At 36.7% G+C, this 23,011-nt stretch overlaps 1 protein-coding gene across 1 annotated transcript in view; it reads right to left on the bottom strand.

Moving 5' to 3' along the window:
• GMDS (GDP-mannose 4,6-dehydratase) overlaps window positions 1–23,011 on the bottom strand; it is a 406,821-nt gene that overhangs the window by 239,327 nt on the left and 144,483 nt on the right. Inside the window, exons 5-6 of the mRNA XM_083864918.1 lie at window positions 14,951–15,143; window positions 13,953–14,057 (exon numbers count right to left, since the gene is read on the bottom strand). Of these exons, the coding sequence (XP_083721044.1) occupies window positions 13,953–14,057; window positions 14,951–15,143 (298 nt within the window). The remainder of the gene's footprint in view (window positions 1–13,952; window positions 14,058–14,950; window positions 15,144–23,011) is intronic.

Here is a 23,011-nt window from a genome sequence, read left to right on the forward strand (position 1 = left end):
CTACTGCTACAATATCTTGCTTGGCTCCCATGACACAATTTCTCTGTTATTCTGCCTTGCCATGGTAAAGTAAACTTACAGGCTACCCAGAAAACAGATGAGTGTAATCAGTCCTTTATAAATTATATCCCTTCACTCAAAGAAAGCAAATAACTTTGCCTGCTCTATAATAACTGTTTCTAATACTTCATTTATTTTTTAAATTGTTTATAAAACACTTCAAGAGAGGTCAAGATGAGAGGGCAACAATAATTGGAGATTAAGGAGACTCTCTAAGTATTTTGCACCTGTGAGTAAACAATTTGGTAATTATTATGATGAGAGATAGATCTACTAAAAAATCCCCAACAGCTTATTTGTGATTTTCTTGGACATACATGTTATTTCATCCGAGAGGGAGCCTCCATCTTTTCCAGGGCTATTCCAATTCAAATTTAAGCAGCTGCACACATGTCTTATGTCATGTGACTGGCAAGTCAACAACAATAGATTTAACCTTGTCTCCTATGGAAGGAACCTAAAGAAACAAGCCAGTGGGAAAGTGATATTCTCATGAAGTTTTTTCCAAGTCCCCTGAAAAAGCAGGGGCTTTCCTCCTTAGAGACATATATGTTAAAGCCCACAGAGTCATGAACAAGCAGAACTGCGCCTGAAAGAGATGTGAATTAACATGCAGGACTGGTGTTCAGGTAGGGTTTCAGAAAGGACTTTCTAACAAAAAGGTGATATCGTGTCCTTTTGCAGCCTTTGTGGAATGGTTCTGCCCACTCTTTTTGCTCTTCTTATGTTCATGCACAGCACTAGCAGTGGTCATAGCACCATTCTGGAAAAGCGAATGGAATAAACTCTGAGCTGCTGAATGTCACAACTGTGCAGATGCCTAATGCAGCTGAACTCTGACATATCGATTAACACTAATCCACACTCTAAAAGTACATATGGATAAAATTATATTAATTCTTTAAGCACTCAACCCATTTGTTTCTTTAAAAAAAGTTACAATTTAGAATGTCAGAAAAAACCTGCTCCTTAGTAATTTTTCTAGAAGAGTTTGGTAAAGAAACCACTAGTGTTCTCTAATCTCTCTACCAATTTAAATGAGAACCCAAAACAAGTTCCTGAAAAAGAAAATCATTCAAATTAAGACTAATTATACAGAAATAATGAACTTAAACATGAAAAAAAATTCTGAGGAATTTAAAAGTAGCTAGGGCTATAGACATACTTGCTTAGGAAAATAAAGTTAAATTTTTAAGTTCTTTTTAAGTTTTGATGGAATTCAGTAAACAGTATTTGATTCAAGACAAAGTACTCTCTTTATTCATTTTATATGGTAAGATTATAAAAATGAAGATTCAAAATTCAGATTTTATATCATTCCCCTTCATTTCTTTTTAACCCATGTTTCCTTGATCACCTCAAAGACAGAGTCATGTAGATCTAGACACAAACACAATCTCTTTCCAAACTGCTTCAGCCTAATACCAAATCAATACAGATTATTTCCACATAAGATGGTAACTGAACCACAACTGTTACCTGAACCAAATTCTTTGTTTACCCTAATGCAGAACTGAAGCAAGAATAAAATACTTGATTACTGGATCGAAATAATTAACAGATAATTTTCAGAGGAAGTTCCCATAACACCTAACTATATATTTAAAAATGTTTCAGCTTGAACTAATTCAGAAATACCAAGGCAGATAATTATTGGTCTGGCCAAACTGAACAGACTTCTCAGAGTCTAAGAAAAATCAGATCCAAACCAAACAATTTTCATGCTGTTTTACTTGGGGCTTTTTTAGTTGTTGGTATTTTTCAAGCGCCGCAAGTCCAGGAAACACAATTGTGTACAGGAAACCTGATTTTTCTCTCATTTTAAAAATTAATTATATTAATCTTAGCAGTATCTCCCACAAACATTATTGTACAGTAAAATGGAAATGAGGCTAAGCTAATATTTCAAGATAGCTGCCATCTACATCAGTATATAGTTGGGAAGTTCTCCTTTAGAAGTAGAGAATTATAAGGTCCTCTTAAAATTATTATGTTTATGTCTTGAAAGCTCTCTGGGAGGCATCTTTAAAATATATAAGACTCCTGGGGCTTTGAAAAATCTGAATGGTCTTGTCACTAAACAGCAGGTTTGAAAACCAGATAAAGGCAACTGTGATTTTATAAAAAAATAATCTACTTCATCACGTGGCTGTGTAAGTATTTCTTTCCTGACAGGCTACAGAAAAATAAGAAGCATTTCTATTAATCCATTGAGGATTAATGTTCTAAGTTTTTGCATTTCAGTAGTCTCAAGGAAAAGCATATTTTTAAAAGTGTTAAATCACTCAGATTTTCTTTACTGAATACTAAGCCTTTTATACTAAATATTTAGTTATCTGATTTTAACCAGTAGAAACAACATTGAGTTTGACTGAACTCTCACGTACGTTATCAGTTAGAAAACTTTTGATTTATTCTTTTACAGATAACTTTACTGAACACATAAATTCTTTCATCAGACTTTCACTTACAGACAGGAATTTTCAAACATCATCCACACACACACACACATACATAATTTTGGAAAAATTGAATGAACATTCCCTGATGACTTTGTGGGTTTCTTCATGGGTGTTGATGCCAGGTTATCACTGTCTGTAAATGTAATGGTAAACCAAATGACATCACCACACCACCAAACCCACAATGAACCTGTAGAACCAAAGTGACAGGAGACACTTAACTTACTTGCAAGTAGACCAGAGTTGTGCAATAACTGCAGCACACTAATGAAATCAAACCCAGAATTGCTTCATCCCATGATTTCAAAACAAAGAGCTTCTTTAAGTGCAATGTCAGATTATGATGCTTTTCTCAAGAAAAGCATCATCATGAGACATAGCAAAAATTTAATAATGACCTGTTATTCACTGGCTTACACTTTTCTGACACCATTTTGGCAGCAGACCTTGGATTCACCAGCATAACAAAAAACTGTTGCCAGTTCTTTAGCAACACCAGAACTTTCAGGACTAGGTAGCAAAGGTAGCATTTGCCTACTGCTGTTACATGAAGTCAAGCTTTCAAGTTCCCAGCCTTAGTGTTACACCAATCTTGCCCAGTTTTTCATAAATATTGCAAGATCTGCTGGGACCATGAAATAGGCTAAAAATAAAACAATTGTATATGTGGTACAATCTTTTTTTAAAACTTATTTTTTGTGCAAACCTCAAACAGTGCCTATAATTTTCAGCAAAATTCAGATGCTTCAAATCACTACCTGGAAGCTGCAGCACATTTGGACAGGTTATGGCTCAGGGCACAGAGCACCCTATTCAGAAAAGGAGAAGCATACCCACTATCTAGTTTTAGACCATACAAAGGGGAGATATTTGTCCATAACACATGAGTTTCAGACGCTTTACCCGCTCTAGAGTATGAGCACAAGTCACACTACTAGCACTGGTCCATCCCATTGCCCCATTTTCCCTAAAGGGTCAGGACTTGAGAAGAGGAAGACACACCCCAGCTAAAAAACTCATGTGAAAATTGGCAACTACTGGCCTGATTTTCAATGGCAGATACATGCAATACTTACGAAAACAAACAGCAGGGGAATAAAAAAGAAGCATTTATATGATGCCTGTTCTGGTCACAGTGTTGGCTTTACATTCAATGGCACTTCAGTATAAATGTTTAAAATGAAGTATCATACTGGTGCCATCCCAAGCCAACAAAGTTTTTAAGACCATAGAAAGTTTCCAATTTATTCTGTTTTCAAGAATTACATAAAATTTGGGAAGTCGAAGAACTTCCTGACCTTGGGAAGTGCACAGTGTCTCCATTTATCTTGAAGCAGAGCAGTAATGGTAACAAAAGGTCTCAGTGGTTATTTTTACAGTCTGCAGCAAATAGAAACTCAGTGTGAGAGCACAGAGTGTAGGACACAAGTAACCCTAATGCATGCACACATGCCTCCCAATGACTCAGAATATGGGCATGAGGTGGGGCTGAGAAGAGAAAGGTGTCAGCAAGGAAGCACAAATAAGATTTAAAACTTAAAAAAGCAACTGTTTCAAATCTTTTAAAAAGTAAATGGAACGTAAAATATTTCTGAGTGTTACTGATGTTTTTCTCATGTCTTCTGGATTTGTCTTAAGTCCAAAATGACCTCTGGATTATTTCAGATTTGCATTTCCTACACCTGGGATTACTACTGGATTTTTTAAAATTTTGACAAAAAAATCTCATTCTATTGATGCAATGAATAAGCACCTTAAATATCTTTTAACGTAAGGATTGTAATATAAATGAGGAAGAAAAAAAAAAAGGATGTAAACTGAAGGTCTAAATTGCTTTACTGGATAATTCTTTACTACTTAGAAGTCTATTCACATATAATATAATATAATAAAATCAAGAACTTGACTTCAAAACCAAAAATCAATCAGTATTCCTGCAACTTATCTATAGCAGTGGTTCTCAAACTCATGTGTCGTAGGGCAAAAAGTTCAGAGAAAATATGATAATGTATTCTCTCTCCTGGCTTGGGTTTGATTTGTTTTCCTGTACCAAAGAGCAACCCCGAAGGGTTTCATGGGAAACCTGCTAAGTCTCTGTCTTAACTGTATCATTCTATAGGGGTGAGATACAATACAGATCAAAATATGCAACTGTTATTGCAACATCGAAATAGCACCAGGTATCTGGTTTTATTACAATGCTTTGGGCCATAGCTTTCATTTGCCAATCATTGCCTAACAATTAAGTAGAACATAATTAAATTTTAAGAGTCTAAGAAAGGCAAATCCTTGAAAAGGAAATATTTTAACAGGGTTGGCAAGGTGTGCAAACATCAACAGTGTGGGAAACACATGTAGCTGACAGTACATACACTGCTATTAACTCCTTGTAACAGAGGTTAAAATCTCTTCAAAAATACTTGCAATTAGATGAATAAAACTGGCAAAAATCAGCAGTCTGCCAGCTGTTGGGATCTTCAGCTATTTCAGTGACAACAAGATATGCTTATAAATGCAAAACATTTGTGTATCCCCAGAAAATACATAATGCATGTAATGTCTGAAATCAAACTACCTACACATGCAATGTTTGTCTGTGGGGTTGTGCTTCTCATTTTTAAACACATTTCTAGGAACTGTAAGTCAAACGCTTCACGAAATCAAGACAGAGAAAGAAAACTGTTCCTAAGTTCAAACCAAGCTCTGACCAAATGCACTACTCTTCTCTCAGATAAAACAGCGTACCTTCCTAAAATTGCTATAAAATCCCACTGCAAGATGAATCTTATCAGAGGTGACATCCAATGACATTGCATTTCCCATTTATTTGTTTTTAATGAATCCTGCTAACTTTGTTGAGGATTTCCTTCTGCAGTGCTTTTTTGACTCATAATGGTGGAACAGGTTGATTTCAAATAACTTTCTGTAACAACATGCACTTTCAATAGATCTATTTTATTTTAAATTATGCATGACTAAGTAGCTCTCTCAACTTTTCAGAGAGCTGTTTTAGGAAAAACAGGATGCAGAAAATCTTTCAGATTTGAGAAAATCCTTCAGATGCTAAGATGGGCCAGTCATGCCTACAAGATGTGAGTATGACCAGGCTTTCAAGTTTCTGCACCTGGTAGATGATGCCCAAAATTTGAAGGCTGTGGATTGAGGCCTACAGAGTCACATACTTAACATCTTTGCAGGGATAGCCAGGACTCTGAAGATAAGCTGTAAGCAATTTCTAATGGTTTTTATATCATAGTCTCAGGGGAACACTGGTGTTGGATTACACAATGGGAAGAAGACAAAGCAGTACACTAGTATGTCAGATGAAAAGTGTATATATTTGACAGAATTTTTATCATAGTAAGACACAGGTCTTCAGAAGTTTAAGAAATCATTAATACAGTAACAATGACTAAAATACTAAACATTCATTACTTACAGAATATCAACAATAGATATTAATAGATATATAAAATAGATATTAAGATAGATTAATTTATGAATCTGTTTATACAATAGATATTAAGAGAGATTCATTTATGCAACATCTCTTGCAATAATGATGGGACCTTTGCTCTTTTCGTGATTTTTTTTCCTTTATTGCCTCTATTTCAGAATAGAACCATATTTAATGAAGCACAACAGAACAAAATAATCATGTAGATGCAACTGCAAGCAAAAATGGCTCAAGGAATTTTTTGGAAAAAGCAAGAAATACAGAACAGGTTGGCCAAGGCTGAGTCCCCACATCTGGGAAAACTGCATCCTACAGTATGCTCTCTTGTCCTAAGCTCTGGGTACCACTAAGCTATGACTTAACCATGCATTCAAAGGAGGTGTTGTTCCCCAGATAAAGTGGTTTCCTTCTGAGAGGATCTCACATGCAATAGATTGGACTGCATTGCCACAGAGCCCTGGAATGGGCAGGCAGTGGACTGTGCATGGTCTCTCAGCCATCAGCTACCAGGGTCTGAGATGACCACACTGTATCTATACTGTCTCATACACTCTCCCCTCATGCTCCAGCAATGGGATAAGTTGACTAAATGGACTTCTGGCTGAAACCAGCTCTGTTCTTCTGACCTTCTGCAAACATTCACTTTAAGCTTGTTTGTAAAATGCAAGGTGTAAATCTCACAGTTCTTGCTTGTATTTCACTTCATGTTCTCATTTACGATACCCAAGAACAGCACAATGGTCACATTTTCCATTGTGCTTTGCCTGGGGAAAAAAATGTAACAAAGGGATAGGCACATAAAACTCTTTATTTCTCAAAATCCTGCTACAAGTTTATGTACTAATGAAGGCATAAGAACACTCCAGGTGAGGTACATACTCTGCCACTCCATTTCCCCTTTCTGACTTTCATAAATTTCATAGCACTTTATTTCAATTTTTTTGGCTGATATTTAATTAGAGAAAAAAATTTGCAAGTTTTAGTTTGAGAAAGTAACACTGATACATGTTAATGTAACTTGAGAAATGCTAAGAATTACTTGGTAAAGTTTTCTAAATGTAATAGTTTTGGCATTTTGTAAATTGTGAGGATATTCTGCCCTTTTTTTTTTTTTTTTTTTTTAGATTAAAAACAAGTTGAAATCAATCATGGAAGACAGCAAAACTTATGATCTAACTTTCTTCTCAACACAGTATAAGCCACAAGGGAGCATATGATTTAATGACAAAAAGATGCTTCTGATAAGATAATAATTTGCTCAAGGAGAGATCCGAGTTGTGAATGCAGCTGCTTCAAAAAATCTAAACCCACAGGCAAGAAATTACTTATTTTTTTGTACAAGCCATATCCGTAACTACTTAGATAAAATGGGGATACACCCCAGAAAAGTACATCAGATAGAGAAGTGAAGAATCAGGGCTACTTTGAGACTGAAAAGGAAAAATAATTATTAAAAAAAAAGTGAAAAAAATTACCATGAACTATTGTTGCTAAGACTGAATTAAAAAGATTTCAGTAGTCAGACTGTTCAACAGCATCTTACTCCATCAATGAGTCATTTTAGAAAAATATTTTTTTATATCTTGATTCAGTTCATGTACATGATTATTTCATTCCCAATGTGAAAAGTTCCATGGCACGGATCTGGATTTCCTGGATGTCCAAAGCTTAAGGTCATCCAGAAGCAGTCTCACTCTCCAGTTCTTATTTCAGATGTCTGGTACTGTTTTTAAAACCCAATTTAATGACGGGAAATCCACTCATATTTTGGTGTGGTTGCACTACCTTCATATCTTAGTGTAGATAGCACTAGGAAAGTGGCACTAGAAATATGAGGGTTAATATGGCTTACTAGCAACATAAAGACCAGATAAAAAAAAAAAAATCACATATTTTTATGTGTTCTGATCTGTATTAATCAGTCAGTAGCAGGTTCAAGATCATCATAATTAACTGCATTTACTTACCTTGTAACACCAGATCTTTTTCAAGGGGAAAACACATGTACTTAGGTAAAGCAGAGGAAAGGTATTACCCGGAATTTTCTATTATTACAGTCAATATTACTGCAAACCCATTTGTGCAAGTAGGCCCTAATGCCCACATTTATCCCCAGTGATGTCTGACTGCATGTGTAGATAAGGGAACACCTGCATGGATCACTTAGCAGGATCAGTCTCGCAGCAGGGAGAAAAAGCCAGTAAGAATGCATGTCTCCAGGACACTGCATGCTTTCTCTGTTGAAACACGCCAACTAAAAACCATGAAATGATCTTGGCTGCTCTATAGCACACAAATGTCTGAGTAAGTCCTTTTACATTGGCCATGGTACCTTGCCATCAAGTTTCCAATGGGCAAGGCAGACGATTCCTGATGACACCAGCCAGACTGCATGCTTCTCATCCAGAAAGGAAAAGAGTCACAAGCAGTACTTTGCTGACTTTTTCTATTTAGATACACTCGTGGGTTTGGAAATTTTGCATTAAGTGAAGGAGATGTATCTTTGCACTGAAAAATGTACACACTTATGTCTTTCACAGGCCTCAATTTACCAAAAAACCACCAGGAAAAACCCTTAGTATTTCCAGTGGTACTAAGTTGACCAAGCTTCTTCTCCTGCATTGAAAGTAGTTTTAAGAGATTAGCAATTAGTCTCCAATCACAGACATGAGAAAGGAAAATCTGGCAGATACTGACTACGTCTCTATACAGTAGATGCAGAAGAGCAGCTGCTATAGTAGGAATTGCACAGATTTCTTGTAAAAGTCAGTAGCAGATGTCACCATCTGCTTCTGCCTTCTCCATGAAATAGAGGTAAAAGGGATACTAAAAACTGATTAAAAAAAAAGTAACAACAAAAACCATAATATCAAAAAACACACAAACATATTTACAGTGAGTAGAGGAAACTCTTACCCCCTTCTCCCTGGCTAACCTGAGACTCAGATGGACAATAAAAGCAAAGAACACTCCCCATTCTATTTAAGATATGATTACTTTTCATTTTAATCTTACTACATGTACTTTGACAATATTCAGCCTGCAATCTAATACCTAGCCACTTCCACCCTGGCTGAAAGAGATCACAGAAATGAGCAGTTGTATCCTTTCCCTCTGGCTATACAGCAACGGTCTGATGACAACTGCTTTACCAGAGTTGGTATCAGACACACAAAAATTCCCTACTGAATGATCTGCACAATGATGTCATGTGTGGAGGCAAAGTATTACTTAGGGAAAAAAAAAAAAAAAACTCAACAAAAACCAAACAAAACTTTTGTTGCATTGTGTCAGGAAACATGCTGTACATGTTTGTACATCTTGGCAGATTAAGATCAGATGAGGCAAGCAATGAAGTGGTTAACCAAATCAGAAAATTATCTCAGACATCCAAAGGTATATCTTGTAAACCTGAGACAACTTCTTACACAGAACTCAAGAGAGACAAGAGTAAGGGCTTGTCTGGGACAAAACAAATGACACTGTCAACAAGCAGTTTGCTTTCCCACTCAGAAAAGGAGGTATTAGTGAGATCCAGAGCCCAACAAAAGAACAGGAATCTTTCAATGAAGTAAAAAAAAAGATTTGGATCAAGCCCCAGCTTTCCTGAAAACTAGACTTGCTAATTGCCTCACTCTTCCACTGTCAAAACTGTCATCTCACTGAACAGAAATATCTTTCCAATATTGCTACAGGGCAAACATTTCCACACTGGTAATACTGGGAGACATGTTCAACTACCACCAGCAACTTGATTGCCACCACCTCCCCCATTTGGTACCCTATATCATTGTTTTGAAAGGAAGGGGAAAAAAATCAACGTTATTCTGGAAAAGTTTTTTAGATTTTCTTTTGTTTGTTCATTTTTGAATACAAAGACTGCCTGTAGCCACTGTAGAGCATATTGTTTTTCAGCTCATGTCATACTTAGACAATAAATAACCTTCAGAAATGGGAGATCCCATTCACCTTGGCATGACCATAAATCAGAAAATTCTTGAGCAGTACCTGGATAAAATGGACAAAAGTAACTGAAGAAATTAGCTTCAGCAAAGTATACTGCTAATACAGGTCTTTTCCCCAAAGGAAGCAAGTCATGCTTATCTTACATTACCAGACTATTACTGGAAGTACTATGCCAGACCCTCAGCTGGCATAAATCAACACGACCCTACTCACTTCAGTGCAGCTGTGTTGATTTATGTGAGCTGAAAAGTATGTACTGGTCAAAAAGTGACTATTTCATCTTACAAAACTGTAAAAGTGACTAAGTGAAATGAAAGGAAAATCAAATGAGAGGCAGTATGTATAATATAAAGAAAATAATAGAGAGCAAAGTACTACAGAAAGGCTCAAAGTAGATGTATATTTTATTAAGATTAGACTAACATAGCCACTAATTTTACTTCATATGAAATTTTAGATAATATTTTCTGCTATTACATACACACGTATCTCTTGAGTATAGACTCAAGTACTTGTGCAATTTAATAATGCTGTACTATTCCCAAATTAAGATATAAAGCTCAGACAGTGGGTTCAGCCAACCTAGAATTTGTCAGTGGTGTTTTGACTCTGATTGTCAGAACATGAAACATCATACTTAAAAGGAAGCCCACACAGAGAACTTAAGTGCTCAGCTTTACACTATGGTGTCACATCTTAAAACTACTCCTGTTACTGTCTTTCTCTTAGAGAGCAAGATAAAAGCAGAAAACCAAATGTTCCCAAATCCAGCACTTCTCTCAAGCCTTTGTAATTTTGAGAAATATGAAACCTTTCATATTAGACTTAAGCACTCTTTACCCTTATGAACTCAGTGCAGACTTCCCTATTATTATACAGGCTACATGAAATTAACTATCGGTGCTCCTTTCTGAGTTTAAGCTGCAAAGGTGCAGAAGAAGAATTGGCACTCTAAAAGAAGAGATGTAGATTCCTAAACTCCTTTTATAGGGAAGCAGTTCTTGAGATTAGACACTTCTCATTTTCCATAGGCTTGCACACTACTGCCTCAGCACTACAATATCAGAACATTATATAAAGAGGGATTGGCGCAGATGTACTTGGGCCCCTAGTCTATACTAGCAAGAGTGAAGTACAGGCTCCAAAGGACATAAACACCTGAGCTGGTGTTCGAAGAACTCCCCCAGGAAATCCACAAAGGGGCAGACTAGTTCTGGGTGCATTGATGCTTGGAACACACGAATAGTGGGTGGTTTTTCCAAGACTCAGTTAGTGAAGAACAAAAACAGTTGAGGGTCCAAAGGGTCTCATGCATACCTTTCCCATCATGTGTAATTCAACTACCAGCCAACCACTTTATCCCGTAAATATGACAGACTAAATGATCCTTCTTTGAACTCTCTCTGCAAAGCAGTGATTCCCCCTTGAGTTAGGAAACCTCTCAAAGCTGCTCCTTGAGCCAGAGAGACTTTTCTGTTAAAAACTCTGGATAAGAGCAGTTTCAGTTCTATTTAAATTGCAAGTGGACTGCTTTGCAGTGCCTTTCCCCCTGATCTGGGACTCATCTCAACGTGAGTACCTGTACTTCAAATGCAAATACTTTTATATTTGATCAAAGCCCATAATTCAGGCTCCAAGGTATGAAAAATGCATTCCGTTCATCCTTGCCATTGCCTTTCAGGGTAACATATTTCATGGATCCCTGGCTAAAAGGAATACTAGAGTTTGTCTCTTCACAGTTTTTCCCCATAAATACATTTTGTATAAGAAACTTACAGAAATTTTCAAAAGTACGATATAAAATTCAGATATGCACTGTCCAGTGCTGACTTGATCACCAGGACTGATCAAATCTGCACCTCAGCAAGTGGGACTGCTGCAACCTTCTACTCTTCTCTGGGCATCAGGTTTTGTGTGGACAAGATGGAAATAATACCACCATTAATGGGACATTGTATTTGATGCATTCAGCGTAACCCTAAACCAACTAAAATAGTGGTATAAAGTATTGGAAGAAAATACATATTGATTTATTTAGGTATTCCCAATCTTTGAAAAGAGCATTAAAAAAAAGGCTAAGCCATAAAGCATTATAAAACTTCTATGGATATTACCAGCTCTGCATAGGAGTTAGAAATTCCAGTTAAATCATCATCCCCTCCTGAAGTGCCTTTGCAGTGTTCAAAAATATTAGGAAAGTGATGAATTGCTATCAAGAAGCAATCTCAAAACTACTGTTATTTCATTTTCTTATCTGTATAATTTTCCAAAGCATTTCCCACAAAAACACTATGCAAAAAACACTGGTCTGTGGTTACAGTTGCTCTCATGGCAAGTACTCCAGCTAAGGCAAAAAGATCCAACTGAAACCATTTCTAGGACAAGATTCCTGTTCATAGCATAAAGAGCCTAAAACTTCACCTAGCACACACACAAAATGAAAAGTACAGCCTGAGACTTCAAAGTACAGACTTTGAGTTCTCCATGGAGACATTAAATGTGTTGAAAAGAGACCTTAGACTGGAAACCCTATTGCAGTACTGTCAAAGCAGGAACAAACATCAGAGGGATCAAAATAGCAATGAGTACTGAAGTTTTCCTTCTTCAAAATGGCATGAGTCTATAGAAGAGCATCAGAAACACTACGTGTGTTTATAAAATTTGCATCTCATCTTGTAGCTCCTTAGAGTTATTAGAAATCATGCCAAGCTAATATTTTTTTATTGCATAGTCTCACATTTTTTTTACAATGGTAAGAAGGTTTTGATTGCATAGCGATAACTCAGAACAATTTGAACATTAGTTTACAGTACACTATGAATACACCTCAGTAGACTCTTTAATAGAAAGCAAAGTATTAGGGCTTCTAAATGAAATAATCTAGTGAATATGATTCTCCTTTAATTTTGAACTTGTGCTTAATTTGCTCCAGCGAAGCGATACACCACATCTTACCACCAATTACTGTAAATGCTGCCTACCCACTGTATGATGAGGCTTCACAGCTGTGACTCCCAAAGACTGAAATTAATATTTAAATCCTATTGTCACAGAATGCTTTTTTCTCTTCTTTTTTATTTTTTTTTCTTTTAAGCAGAAATGAAATTATGGTCTGTTTTATATAAGTACAATATGATTAAAATTCTTGTATTTTGTGCCAGGCTGTAATTTATATAATTGCGTTCCTGTAAAATTTGAATTTATTTTTCATTTAGAAACAGACCACAATAAAAGGTTTCGGCACTGAGAATCCAGTTTTCTGTGTTAATTTAAAGTTTAATTTTAGAGTGTTTTCTACAGTCACAGTACTTAAAGGGCAGAGGAAAACTGTCATTGTAAAAGAGACTTCTAATCAACCGTGGAGTCTTACTCGAACTAAATACCAGCATTAACTGTTCATAAAGTACTGCAAGCGGAAAAGGGATGATTAAGTGGAATTTAAGCTGCATTGCTATTAAGGATTAAACTGAAAGGCATTTTAAAGCCATGTGTTAAAAGCCATCTTGTAAAACAGTATGGGCCATAATTCAAAATTCCTTCAAAATATACCAGGCTGTACTAATTATTCTTATGAACTTAGAGCATCTATTATTTCTGCCTCTCAATTTGACATTTATACACAAATTAAAATCTTGAGTATGTCACACCTGAAATTGCATCTGTTACACAGTTGCCCAGATGAATGTTCAGAAAACCTGCTTTTTTAATGTCATATTAACATTTTTGCCTTTACTCATTACCAAGAGGGACACAAAATTAGATACACAAACTTTCCTTCAGCATCTGTGAGCTACAAAATGGAATATAATGCTCAAAACGGAAAGCTGCTGTTCTTGAGCTCTGAGACTGCCAGGAGGGCTGCATCAAATGCCACAAGCAGGCTGCAAGTTGTGACACCTTCCCTACAGAGTTCTGGCAAGTTTAAATGAAACCTGTGGATGCATTGTTCTATTTTTTCCAATCAGATATACGCAAAATTTGAAACAGTTTCACATGGATTTTCTAACCTCTTCTGGGGCTCTCATGATTGAAGAGGATACCATTCACAGCAAAGAGATTGTAGGCTTCTCTGAAGTTCACCACAATCCAATAGGCATACAGTTTTGCTGCCCCTGTAAAAATAATTTTGAAGCATTATTGTATACGTGCTTGGCTCATACGCAGCTCACACACACACACACACACACACACACATCTCTGTCACATACAGAGTGAAGTCCACATTTCGACAGCAGAGTGCTTCAGCAGTTGATTAGTTCCCTATATGGGCCAAATTTGATATAGAAAAAAAAAAAGCCCAATAAAAAGCAGCTGAATGAGAAAATACTCATATTCTGAGCAGCCTCTGAACTGGCCTGGAAACATCACAGCACTTTCTTACTTGTTTTCCTATACACACTCAAGCACGGCATTTTTTCTTTTACAATATAATTAACACAGTCAGAGCGTGTGAAATATGTCACTGTAGTGACCTCTGTTAATTAAAAAACCCCAAAACCAAAACAAAACCAAAATTACTTTGGAGGAATAAAAGTGAAAATCTGGTGCCTTAACACTCAAATTGATTTGAAACTGTATCACCAAAATCCTCCATGCCCATTGCTTTAATAAGTGTTTCAAATTTCATATGAGTTCCCGAAGGAAGAAGTGAACTCTTGGGAGTCTTTCATTTAGGCAAGAAAAAAAATGAAACCTTATCACTCCAGCAGTACCTCACAACCCTTTGTGAAGGAAGAGCCACCATACCCCCCCTCCCTCTTCAAGAGCTCTTCACCTCTGAGCTGAATGAATAAGGTCTTGTGAAGTGAGATGCTAATTTCCAACCCCCAGGCAATGGCAGCAAATACTTTTTATATAGTAATTCATAAAGGTATGCCTCTTGACATGTCTAGTCACTTTAGCTCTATCATCATTCTAATCTCACACCCAAATGACTTCAGCCCTGAGACATGAGCAGGGAGAACAGACAGACAGACACTCCACACACACCATTGGCGCTCCTCACCATAAGGCGATCTTGGGTAAAAAGGGGTGGTCTCCTTCTGCGGGATTTCTTGCACTTTTCCAAAAAGTTCACTGGTGGAGGCTTGGTAAAACTTCACAGAGTTGATAAGGCCACAGGTCTTAATAGCATCTAGGAGCCGTAGAGTGCCAACCCCATCAACGTCAGCAGTATATTCTGCTAGGTCGAAAGAAATCTTGGGGAGAGAAAGAAATAAAAAGCCACCAATTTTACTAGGGCACCAGAACATGCCAAAATCATGTACAACCAACCAAAGCAATACATCACTTGCCACAGACCATCTAAATGCTTTTGTACAGAGTAGATACTCAGTTTAAACTAGTACCCTCAAAGGATTTCTAAGAATAAATACGTAGTTCCATAAATAGCCAAACCAAATGACTGGTGTTCCCTGGGATTATTTTCCCATGTGAAGTAAGGGGTTAGCCTCCCCATGGTGGGAACATTATCAGGCACTCTCTCATCTCCACAGCTGCCAGTTTCTACAGCACTCACTTGGGCTCAGTATCTTTGACACACTTGAATCTGGTTATAAATGCCCAAAATATATTTTTAAAAATAAATAGGAGAGAGAGCATGACAGCACCAACATGTATAAACCCCAGCTCTCTCACCAAACTTTAAACAAGGTCCAAAGTTTTGCAATTTAAACAGACATCAAAGTTCAGAGAAGAGTAGAAATACCTGCTATCAAATGAGGCTCTCAAAACTATCTGACCAAGGTGTAGCAGAGCTGTGGCTTTTGCACAGAGCCTACAGAGATCATGAAATATGATGGCAAAGGGTAGAGGTATACAAAAAAACCCTGACATCTTCAGCTGACATATTCTTTGAAGTCTCATAATAAAAGTCATGCCCACTGGTGGGCCAGGATTCTTTTTCTCTCCCCACTCCAGTATTTGTAGTTATCTTTACAATGAGCCTGTCTTGTGGCCTATACCAAAAGCAGTGCTCAAGTCTAAGCTTTCAGAGTCTTTCAAAAATATATAAAAATATATTAATTCTTTTCCTTGCAGTTACTGAAGAAATAAAAACAAAAAAACCCAGAAAAAGTAAGCTGAAGGTAAGAGCTGTGCTGTGACTACCACAATCTGTAGACAGGAGAAAATATGCTCAGAAGGAAGCTCACTTTTTTTGGTGGTACAGGCTGTTTTTCTGGAGGTTCCAACAAAGTTCCCAGACTCTGAAGAATTTTTTTTCTCACCAGTGCCCATCCCAGCGGCACATTCTGCCTTCCTTCTACATCCTCTTTCCAACCCAGGGATTTTGCTTATGCCAGTTTTTTTTTTAAAAAGTTCTCTGTTTATACTGCCAATGTCATAAAAAGTAAAGGAGAATGGGGTTTTAGAGCAGTGGCCCTGACCCAAAGAATTATTCTACCCATGTCCCCTCTGGCTGATTCAGACTGATAGCCCTGTATTCATTTCTCCTGTTAAGCCACTTCCCCTATTCAGTAACCACTGGAGGTTTAAGGCTTATTGACACAGCAAATGGAAGAAAAATAATTTTATTAATTTAAATTTTCACTTATGGTTAATTTAATACAGGTATGAAATTATCTAAATTGTGTTACTGTGCTCCAAAATAAAAAGGTTCACTCACAGTTTTGAGCTGAAATATGAACAAAACCAAACCTTACTTTTCCTTTGTTTTAACCAAAAGAAAAAAAACCCAACAAAACCACAAAAGGAAACCTGATATGTTGTCTTATTAACCTGGTATGACCCAGCTGAAATTGAGCACTGATCGACCAAGAAGGGCATTTTTTGTTTTAAACCATTTGGCACAAAGATGACAGCCATGTAAGGCCTCTCAACTTCAGTGTCACAGTAACTCTTAGGAAAGCATTTAATGAGTAGGCGGTACAGTCAATAATGTAGTAACGAATATAAATTGGTGTATTAATCACATGTCCCAGCTCTCCAATGAAAGGCAAAACACATAGTAATTGCAGCAGAATCAGGAATTTATGTATATTAAAGTATTGTTTCCAACAAATAACCTGCTTAAAACATCACCCTGAAATGCAAATTGTTGTATCCATATTCCAATCCAAAGTAAATAACATGTTTAACTGAGGCACTCTAGGAGATCCTAGATTATAAACCCTCTTAAACAGAGGGAGAAATGAGGCCAGAGCAGCAGCACTGGGAAATGCTCTTTCTGGCTGGTGTAGAGACCAGTTTCACAAGAGATGGTTTTCCCTATTGCCTGATGAATGACCTCAGTCTTCACCTTCAGAAAACCCTCCCTGGGGTGTGAGGTAATTGTGCCCCCATGCTGGCTGGGTCTGAGTGTCCTCAAGCAGAAACCACCAGTTCTGTGTCTGTTTTGTAATGCAGACTGCTGTTCACCAGAGCCAGGACTCACACCACTAAATACTTTTCATTTTGGAGTGAAAGTTAGACAAAAATGGCATTCAAGAAAATTCAAAAAATGGTTTTATCCACTAAAACATCCAACATCAAAAATTCTGGACTGTTAAGAGATCCTGTGGAAGGTAGGGGCAGTAAAATTGCAAATAAAGATAAAAGCAACTCAAATTTCAATTTGATTCTAATTCAAAGTTAAAAATTTAACAGGGTTTTATGAAATACTTGATCAATTAAGTAGTTATAAATAAATCAGAAAAGAGCAGAAAAAGGTGATAACTTATTGTTTACAACGTAATTCCCCTCTCTTTATACATACTATCTTGGGCAAGACTGGCAGAAAGAACAGAGGGGGGAAAAAAATAATAATAAAAAAAAAAAGGAGCAGAGGCTTCATTAAGAGGAATGTGCAAGAGAAAACAACATCCATCCATAACACACAAAAAAGGACTGAGTTACAGAAATAAAATATAGAACCAGATTCAATAGATGTTACTCTTACAAATAACCTTCACTGAACTGAGTGGGACTACCTGAAAGAGTAAAATCTTCATGGATATTATTGTAAAGGTAGGTGTATAAAGGCTAAAACCAAGTCATATTTTATGAAAGATTAAACACTTATCCAGTGGGAAAAAAAGAGCTTAGCTAATACCTACAGATAAGAGATTTCAAACTGTCTAATTTATGACAACTTTCTTAAGTGCCTGAATTAGGAAGATTGTCTTTCTCTACAGCAGTAAAGACAGCAGCGAGTCAGAGCAGAAAACATAAAAGAGATACTCTTGATCATGCTTTAGAGAAACTATTTACACACACTCATTTTTTAGTTGAGCTACATAAGACAGATGCTCCATTCTTTCCCCAAAACTATCTCTTTCTCTCAACTGCACAAAGCAAGACCTGTAAGTACAACTTGTTTTGAAGAATGCATGGAGTTTCTGTAATGACTGGACTAAGGAAAAGAAGCTTCTTTACCTGGCAGAAACTTTAAATCTGCAAGTTTTCTCAAAAAGACTGTTGAAGTAATGGATCCAGCACTTTGGCCTCTTTGGAAAGATTTTGTGCCAAAGGGAAATCATGGCATACCAACAAAACAGAAATTGTCCTCTTGGAACATACGAGTCTGAGTGACCTTGGCACTTGCTTCCCATGTACAATGGGGACACCACATTTTTGCAGTTGTCATTGTTGCTCTCTGGAGATACTATAAAACTATAAAAGTATATTTTTCAGATTTATTCCATTCAGTGGGTAGTGATAAGTGTGTCATTATAAGAGGACAAAGAAAAATAAAGAGACACTGGACAGAAGTACTTCAAGTTCCAGGTTTTCAAGTTCTGAACACCCTACAGAATTTCCTCAAAGAATACTAAAAAAGCAAATAGACTCCTTATGTACATAAGAATTCTACATACTGAAGATCTTTTTTTTGCTGGACTCATCCCTAATATAGTATATTTAAAATACATTCTTAATCAAGAAAAAAATTCCCCAGCAAGGCTTACCAGAGGATGATAAAACTTTCATGAAAAAGCATCATTTCATTAGTTATAACACAGGACACAATATGAATACACTGTACCACATTATGTCACTTCTTTCATGTGGCTACAATCAGAATGAGTTTTATGAACTGGTTTCTACCTTTTGAATTAGAACTCTTGTGTTCTCCCCTCCCATTTGTTTCTCTTTATAATCACCAGATTCAATCTCTACAAGACATATTGATTTCATAGAGCAATGCTTTAAATATGATGTTTCCCAACTAATCATTTAAAACCAAGCTTAGCAAGATCTCCAATGAGATTTAAAAGCTTACTGAAAATTATCTAGATGGAAACACATGGGTCTTACCCTCCACAAGACCACGTTCCTATCATGCCTATAAACATTATATACAAGACTTAATAATACGATATTTGCTTTTGACCAATGTGGTGTTGTTGGCAATGGTGATACTCTGAAAGTTATCAATTTAGTGCACACATAGTTTTGGCTTTGTGGGACTCTTCATCTCTGCTTTGTCATTCAGAAGAATCCAACAGATAAGCTGTGATCATATTAATTATTAGTTTTCAATAAAAAAAAAAAGTATAAACTAGCAAAACGTGCTTCAATGCTCTACATAACGAATATAAATAATGGTTTGAAATTTCATCTCTTACAGTCTTCTCAGTTTCAGAAGATAGGTTTTCTGGAAGACTGGTGTTATAAGAGGGAAGATTATTTGAAGCCCTAGGAAGAAATAAGATCATATAAATGTAAATTATTATTCTTTAACTCCAAAAGGAGGGGTGAGTAACCTAACTAAAATATCAATTAAAGCATCCTCGCTCTTTTGAAAAAACACTATGGTAGTTTCTTTACATTTATCAAAGGAGAAGATTTGTGTATCAGGTCATTAAAAAAAGGTTTACACCAGGAAAGCAAATCACAAAGCAGAAAAACTGCTCAGAAATGTTTCGAGTCTCACAAGTTTCACAGCGGTTACTTTTTTGCATTCTTTAAAATCAGTTCTGTTTGCTTTGAATACTCAGTGTGCCTTCCAATAAAAAATATTGGGATCTGCCAATAAAAACCACTGGGATCACTTACACCATCTCAGTAAACAAGCTGCTCAATCCCCAGGAATAGGCATGTAAAGCATAAGATTCCAGTTGCTAAATCTAATAGAATACAGGCCAAGAATTCCTGTAAAGTCTTAATACACTAAAAAAAAAATCCTAAGGATTTTAGGAAATATAAAGAATCTGGGGGAGCTGAGCTGTGTTAAGGGGATGGGAAAGAAAATGTCAAGTAAGCTTCCAAGAGAATATGACAATTCCTCTTCCCCCAACCTCTTAACTCAATGAATGCTTGTCCTCTCACCCAAAAAAAACCCTAAATGAAAGATACAAAATCCCCCTAACAATTATAGATTTTGCTATACAGAAAAATTCAATAGCTATGAACTGCTTATTACTAAGTGATACTCATGATATTTAAAAGCCCTATTCAATTTCTTAGCTAAACAGAAACAGACTAAAACAGTAGTGATTGAAATTCTGGATAAAAATGAACATGCCTTTTGTAGATTTATATTCTTTCCTGTTTATTTCCCTGTTATCTCATTAGCAAGACAGAAAAAAAAATCTGTATAAAATTAGAATATTTGGACAACATGATTACAAGTGGAGAATTAGCAAAGAAAAGATTTTAAAAGTGGAAGCAGAAGTCAACATTGTTTCCTAAAACTTATGCCACCCTAAGACATTCACAATATTGCTGCAGGAAGAGAGCTTGGGTAACATAGATTTTCAAGTTATTTGTGAAGCAAAGGAATAAGCAGTGCAGTTGATAAAACCAGTGCTTATTCTTGTACTTCTCTACCAGTGCTTACATTTTGTTCCTATGGTACAGCTTCACTGTGGCTCTGTCCAACTATGTGCTGCAGGCTGTGTGACTAGAGTGACTTCTTGAAGCAGTTAATTACGGCTTTGACATCAGTGAGACAGCATTTCACCTTCACCTCTAACTGTGGAGGCCCAAACCAAAGCACAAAAATAACCTTTTTATTGTTTGGGGATTTGAAATGATCCTTGATGATCTTCAGGTTCTATAAAAACTTCCTTTGTGCACTTGAAATATGCAATGATTAGGATCACGAGGCCCCCTAACATATTCCACAGCAGATGTTCATTCAGCAGTTTCTTATAGTTCGTCTTGGGTAAGCCTTCCTTACAACTCTCTTCCATATAATTTCAAGTTCTTGATGCAGATCTACTGAAATAATCTTTAAAGAGAAATAACTTGGCTTTATTAAAACAGGTTGCCTTTTTTCCTCTTGGGAGCAAAAACTGCTACTTGCTTTTTGTTGCATGGAAAAGAGAAAAAATAAAATCAACCCAAAGCTGAGAAAAAGCATGAAGAAATACTCCCTGAGTAAGTTAAGTTTCATATTTATCTGGTCTCCTATCAGTAGGGGTTGAAAGTTGGATTCATTATTCAGTTTCTTTAGCAAGTGATTCCTCCCTGGCAAACTGCAGGTGCAATTGTAAATTGAACCCTTGAGGTCATCACGATCACCTTTGCCTCTAAAGCAGCCTGCTGGTTTATGTGTGACCAGCTAAGAGCTAGAGAAGAACTAACAGCTTGTCACCCTGATTTTTCAGCCTTCTGATGTTTTTACATTCCTGTACTGGAGTTCTCAGGATTGTAACATAAACAAAGACTGATGGTTTGTAAATAATACATTCCTTTCCAGGGGGAAGGACAAATTGATGGACTTCTGGTTTGACCAGTGGGGTCAGGGAGGTGTTAACCTTGTTCCCCAATCACTGGTCAATGTCCAAACCCTATTTAAACCCTAAACCCAAATAAACTGCCTTCTTCTTTCTCATCTCACAACTTGATGGGTGAGTGTGAGGTTTTTTGTGTCCATCTAGTGATACCAGCTCCCTCTTGTTTTCAAAATTTTGATGCCACAATCCTTCAATTGGAATACTCATTCTCCATTTTAATAAAACAGTCTCCTACGCCTTGTACAGTTGTCTTGACCATTGGATCCAAAGGTGTGTTTGGACCAGATCTCCAATAGAAGTAATTTCCAAATTGCTTCCTCTTCTGCTCATTATCTATCTACTGTAGTGAATCAAGAGAATTTAACTGGATTAAAAGGGAGTTGCCCAGAGACAGGTCAAATGGCAACGAACACAAACTGGAACATGTGAAATTACAATTAGATATTAGGAATAAAAAGAGTTCACAACATGGGTGATCTCACACTGAAACAGGTTGTGCAGAGAGGCTTTGGCATCTCCACCCAAAACTCAATCAGACATCAGCCTATGCCACCTGCTGTAAGCTGGTCCTGCTTTGTGAAAAGATCCCATCCAGATGGCATTCAGTCATTGCTGCCAAACTCCGTTATTGCACAGTTTTAAGAAGAGAGGTGATGGGATTACAGCAGTATGTCTCAATCTTCAAACATGTAGCATTCATGTGGATGTACAAGAATGAGGCCTGGCCTTGTAAAAAATCAGTGATTTCTACTAGAAAAGTAGAGAGTTATTCACAGCAGCTTTCTGGAGACATGCAGTTCAGCTTGCTATTCATCATATCTCCTCCAAAGAAGAGCTTCAGATAGAAGAATGCTCAGATCTGATAGTAAAAAAAATACCAAAGTGGAGGAGGAAAAGGAGGAGGGATATCACAGTACATGAGATTCAGTATGGCCATAAACCTTTGTCACAAAAATGTAACCTCCCCATTAGTTTTGCTTATCTTCTCATCCATTTGTTATTAATTTGATGGAACTGGGGAGTTGTCAGGGTTATGTGATGCAAGGGATTTATCTTGCAGAACAATCTCTGACCCACTGTTCTAAGTCTTCAGTTTCAAATTACAGAGATTAGAAAAGAAGCCTTTAAAAAAGCAGCATTGATTCTTTATTCATTGTCAGCATGACTTTTTTCAGGGATATCTTTAACAATATTCATACGTACCCAAACTTTTAAGCACTTGCCACATGCAGAAAAGTCAGGATGGGTTTCGATGTTTCAAGTATTGTAGTTTCAATAGCTAATGACATTGTAATACCCTAAAAGCTTTCTTACATACTCAAGTCCAGCTGTGCCAGAAGCTTTAAATGGTATTTAATAGAAAGACAAAAAGGGACAACTTGCAGAGT

The sequence above is a fragment of the Zosterops lateralis genome (assembly GCF_965231275.1).
Source record: "Zosterops lateralis genome assembly, chromosome: 1".
NCBI lineage: Eukaryota > Metazoa > Chordata > Aves > Passeriformes > Zosteropidae > Zosterops > Zosterops lateralis.